The 5,738-nt window shown below is 40.9% G+C and overlaps 1 protein-coding gene across 1 annotated transcript in view; it reads right to left on the bottom strand.

The window, feature by feature from the left end:
* The window catches only part of LOC116387433 (neuropilin and tolloid-like protein 1), a 10,423-nt gene extending 7,239 nt beyond the window's left edge, over positions 1-3,184 (bottom strand). The window contains exons 1-3 of the mRNA XM_031854514.1: positions 3,154-3,184; positions 2,622-2,759; positions 2,266-2,514 (exon numbers count right to left, since the gene is read on the bottom strand). Coding sequence (XP_031710374.1) covers positions 2,266-2,514; positions 2,622-2,759; positions 3,154-3,184 — 418 coding nt within the window. The remainder of the gene's footprint in view (positions 1-2,265; positions 2,515-2,621; positions 2,760-3,153) is intronic.
* Between the last annotated feature and the right edge of the window lie 2,554 nt (positions 3,185-5,738).

Raw genomic sequence — 5,738 nt, 5'->3', positions numbered from 1 at the left:
TCCCCACTTAAAATGTGTGGGACGGACTCACAGGTCTCTAGTCTAAAACTGGAGCATCCCTTGCGGAATGAAATTATAATCTACAGAGGGTCAAACATGTTTAGAAGAAAGAAAGAAAGAAAGAAAGAAACACGGTTGGATGGCTGGATGGGATGCAGATTAATCTTTGCCCCCCCCCCCCGTCAGTGTAGGTGGCCTATAAACTCTACTGCTAATGAAGCCTCTGCCTTGGACTCTCTTAAGCTGCTACTGCGGCTCAGTGCTGACAAGCTGTATTCCCCTGAAGACAAGCTTTCATTAACTTGTGTGTGTGTGTGTGTGTGTGTGTGTGTGTGTGTGTGTGTGTGTGTGTGTGTTTGCGACTGAGGGAACCAGTGCCCGCGTGTGTATGTGCGTGTATTTGCATAAATGCTCGCCTCCTCTCCTCTTCGTCAGCTGCAGCTGCTGTGCCTGCACTACAAATGAAAATGAGAGTATACGTTTCCAGCAGCGTGCCACCAGAGCAAATTCAAAGTTGCAATATGTAACTTTTTTTTGACATCACATGCAAATGTGTGTCAACATGTGTTTTAATTGGAATACATGATCTGGCCGAAAGGGGGCGAAGACACAAAGGGGAGGGACTGTGTAAAAGAGAAAGCCAGTTTTGGCAATGCAGCAGCCAACATTGTGAAAATCACTGCATGGTGGTGGATTGGGAGAGAGCGCCAAAGACAGGAGTTGAATGGCTTAGAGTCGTAGTAATACTCTAACATCAACCCTGCCAGCCAGCCAGAGGGCCAGCTGGTATGATACAAGATCAACGATATAGCAGAAATGATAAATTACGCCCAAAACGACAGGTGTTTATGTGACATTAGCGCGACAAAGTCCACGTAGGGGGGAGGTTGGGGTGGAGGGATGAATCAACAAAACATCTGTCGACGCTATCTTTTTAAAAGCATGACCACAGTCATCACCCACCTTTACCAAGTGACCTTGACCACTTTTATTTCACACAACTACCCAAAAATTCAACACTTTGGAAAAAGTAAAAAAAGGTTTTTTTAATTAAACCAGCCTAAATAGATTAATTAAATGGGACATATCATGAGAAACTCAGTGCTCAATGGGTATCAGGAGAGCCTACCAACCCACAAACTGTGAAAGAAAGGCAATCCCTCCCTGATTTTTTTTAACATTAACGCAAATACGTTCTAGAAACCAGAATTACAATATGAACCCGAAAAAGATCACGATATGTCCCCTTAAGTGACAATGAAATGGCAGAATTTCTATGCAAATGTGGTCAAATGAGGACAGACTCTGGATGGATTACATATTATGATTTTTATTTTTTTTTACTTTTCAGATTTAACATTACGTTCCTCCATAAACTAGATTATGTGACCAGAGAAGAAATTGGATGCACTATTTTCCTTTCTCTTGCTTGAATTAACACCGCTTTGGCAAAGTTTAGAGGTCACAACAAACCTTTAGTACTTCTTAGTAGAAGTAGTTTGGTGAAGAAGAAGAAGAAGAAGAACATATACTTTATTAATCCTGCAAGGGCAAATTACATTTTTTACAAGCCCAAATTCCGACATGCACAGAAAAGACCTATGCATGCTTTATTTATGTAGAGATGTGAGTTAAAAGGAAAAAATAAAACTCTGTCTTTATGTTTTTGGCCACTTTTTTTAGGCAAATGTCTTCGCACACAGTTGTCTTTAAATATTTAGCAGACACAGAGCAACACAAGCTTTAATTTTTAGCTGTTTTTGTGTCCTCCTGATGAATGTAAGTTCAATATTCGCTCTCCCTCCAGCTCTGTTTTGGTCTCCACCAACTACTAAGGGAAATATCTGTCTCTTTAGCAGCTTAATGCGCCACTACCTTCACTATCTATTCTCTCACTTTGCCTGTCTGTACTGGGCAGGAAGTGTGCTGGGGATTTATCAGAGCTTTCCTGTTATCAACATCAAGTTTAGGAGTGACCTAAAACTGTTGGGTTAGCGTTAGGGTTAGGGTTAGTTAGGTTAGGGTTGAGGACCGTAAAAACAAAACAATGAGCTGAACGATGCTAAAACACTACAGCTGCAGAGCCAGGTGATAATTGGGTTCATCGCTACAAGAAAACCCTTTTATTAAACACAGTCATGTGATCCATTGTTAATATAAAAATACTGATTAATGCAGCTTAAAGCTTAAAAAGTATGTATAAGCACGCATTCCTGGTAGATTCATTTGTACGCCTACCGTTTACCCATATCGTCCATCACTCACCTTGCGTGAAGTTATACCGGGCAGAGAAACCGATGGCCTCCAGTTCACCATCAGCCACAAATTTGATATACAGGTACCTCCCACTGGAGCGGACGTACGCTGGGCTTTCCTGCCCGCAGAAGCGACCGAGGATTGGAGAGAAACCGAAAGGCCCATCACGGACCTCGATGTGGTCAAACTTACACTCCCAGGACGGCTCGATGGAATATTTGTCATCGAAGAACAAGTCAATGCACTGTCGGGGAGAGGCTGCAGCAAGGGGGGGGGGGAGGTTGAGGACATGGTGAGTGAGATTAAAATCAGGAGGGGGTAGAAAGTGAGTAAGTGGCTAGAAATGACAAGTGACAAAGCCTCACCTTCTATGATGTAGACACATTCCTTCTCAGGAGGGTATTTCTGAGGGTAGTTGGGAGAGGTGAAATACCCCCCCTCAGGCTCCTTCACCCAGGTCCCACACTGCCCTGCTGGTGTCACACCCGAGTTGTTCTTCACTGCTGGAGAAGCAGGACAACAGGCAGATGAAAGTGTCCAGCACAACACCAGCTGTACAGCTCTTTGTGTTTGTCGTTTCTTCTTTTTAAAAGCGTGGATTGATTGTTGCATACTTTAATATTATAATTTTGTATTGTGTACAGTTCAAATAAGTGGGTTTTTAATCAAACTCCTGTCCTTTTTAGCGTCACAAAGCTAAATTAGCTTCCCGTTTTTAAATCGTGGGAAACTATTTACAAAGGAAAAAGGCACAATTACTTAGTATTCCATGATTAGCAAACTGGTGATAAAATATTTCTGTTATTGGATACGTGTTAATATGTCCATCTAACGATGAGCGTTTCTGATCTGATTTGATGTGTTAATATCGCTTTTAGTGAGATGTTATTTACTCACGCTGATTATTTTCACATTTGATCCCCCCCATTAATCATTCAGTTGTGTTGTCAATAGAAAAAAGTGAAATAATGCTAATCATATTCTGATATTCTATTCCAAACCACATTCCAGTCATATTTTTTTTCTCCACAAAGTAAAAAGTATAAATATTTTTAAAAAGTAGGCTACTCCATAACAGTTTTTTAGCACTGCTCTGTACTGATGTGCTACAACCGAAAATTCCCCAAAGTCTTACAACAGTTAATAGTGAAGAATGAGCAGTGACTCAGGATGCGATGATTTACCTTGAGCTTTTATTTTGGTAGCTGAGACACCCGACAGCTCAGGTGAGATGAGGCTTGCTGCTAAAGCTGAGAGAAGAGAAGAGAATTGAAAATTAAGATTATTTTTTTCTATTTGTCAGAAAATCAGCTTGAAGTAATTCTTCTAAGAAATAGAAAGTATTTTTCAAACTAAAGACATACGATAATACACCAGGAAGCACACAGCATAAAAACAGGATTATAAACAAATGCTTTTGATTATTTTTCCTTAAAGGCAAGGAATTTAAAATAAACAATACAATTTGCCTACATTATGAAACAGGGTTCACAGCTGTAAACTCACCGATGGGCAGCAGAAGTTTGTGCACCATATCTGTTCCCTGAGGATGAGGAGCTCAGTCACAAATATTGCCATTAAATAGTCTCAATCAAACGTCTCTTCCTTGGGGAAAAGTGTCCATCAGTCCCTCACAACATGCGCCACAGAGAGTTCGACATTCCCATCTCTCTCTCTCTCTCTCTCTCTCTCTCTCTCTCTCTCTCTCTCTCTCGCTCTCTCTCTGACTCCCCGGAAGCTCAAAGGATTACTCTACAAACATTCGCAATTTTTGCCCCACCTTTAGGCTGCATTAATCCTCTCAGAAGATATACGGTCTCATTCAAACTGGGCCGAGGATGTTTCTGCGGCGCTGCTGCGCTCCGTTGGATCCGTGACGCGCATCCAACGGCTTTACAACTTTATCCAGATGTTTCACGGAGCAACAGCTGGTTGTTTTCGGGGCTATACAATATGGCAGAAGATGCGCTGCATTGAAGCAGCCACCAGGTAAACCTGCTTCATTTATTTTTTCTATTTCCAAACACTGAAGTTTGACTTCTCTGGACCCATTTTGTCCAGAGTTATGACATGAAGTAAGTTTACACATTTATATTAAGACTATTGCAGAGTCCACTGTTGGCTATAAATGCACAAGGGATTTTGCACGAACTATGCATTTATGTTCTGCAGCATAACTGTAGATTTTAAGTCTTAAATAAATTCAACATTTTATTATTAATAGAGTATTCACGCTTTTAGAGTAATCTATATGTTGGTCAGCTTGATTTGAGATATTTCTGTAGTTAGTTTTGAGTAAGGGATCCGCTTCATGAACAGCTTATGAACGGGTCCAAATCGGACCAGGGCCAAATGAGCCGCTTTATGAACGGGTCCATATCGGATATGAGCGGATACCGGCTGGATCTGGTCTGGATCTTTGACGCGTATCCGTTCCAGATCCGTCCCGCTGGGCAAGTGGACTCCGATCCGGACCCGTTTTGCGGATCTGTTCCGGAGCCTATGATACCTCCAGGGCGGACCAAAAACAAAAAACGCCTCTTACAAAAAACGGTCCAGGCAGACTATACTCTACAAACTCAACAATGCACCAAACTGAGGTTAAAGTACAGCCAGATTAACACGTGATACCCATGTTGTCTGAACGTCCCCCTGTCATTCAGGGGAGAAACAGCAGGTGGCGCTGCAGACCAGCTCTACTCCGGGAGACGATCACTTGTCTTTGTGGTGCATCTGCTGCTGCATTTTATTCAGCATCTCCTGCATCCTCTTCAGCTGCAGACAGAGAGGACGTTTGGTTAAACTCCTAAAAACATGCTGAGTCTGATGCTGGTGTGTGTTTAATCCTAAAATAGATTAAAGAACATAAAGACTCTGACTTAAAGGTAAAAATCACTGCTGTGGATTTAAATACGAGGAGGGAAATCATTATATGGAGCTGACTAATAATTAAGAAATACTGGAACTAAATACATGAATTCATTCAGTATGTTATTGATGAAAAATAAATGGAAATGGAAATGTGGAAAGTATGGTGTTGTGTGTAAATGTACTGTATAAAGTGTACATACGTACATGCAGGTTGTAGTAAGAAACTGACATGATGACTTAGTGTATTTCTTTCTTTCTTTTTTAATAATAAATCATTGATTTGATCATATTTATAATATAGAATAATAATATTTGTTTTTTATAGTTTTAGTCACACTACCGAGGTCTGTATATCTATGTGTGTTTATTTCAGTGCAAACAAAGTATACTTTATATTTAAGTTTTTTTTAGATATGACTAGATCTATTTTTCGGTGTGTTTTGTACTTCTGCCAATTTCGTGTTCTATTTCATCCGTACTGACCGCCAGAGGCAGTGTTTGATACTGAATATCTTTTATCTCACGTACACGCAGGTCGAGTCTTTATATCAACAAAGTCGCGTGTGACCTCAGTTGAATCCAGGCCAACCTACCCATTTCAAACGCCGGGC

The sequence above is a fragment of the Anarrhichthys ocellatus genome, unplaced genomic scaffold, assembly GCF_004355925.1.
Source record: "Anarrhichthys ocellatus isolate YVR2014 unplaced genomic scaffold, GSC_Weel_1.0 scaffold15, whole genome shotgun sequence".
NCBI lineage: Eukaryota > Metazoa > Chordata > Actinopteri > Perciformes > Anarhichadidae > Anarrhichthys > Anarrhichthys ocellatus.
The sequence above is the reverse complement of the archived record's forward strand: the minus strand, read 5'-3'. Positions and strand labels throughout refer to the sequence as shown.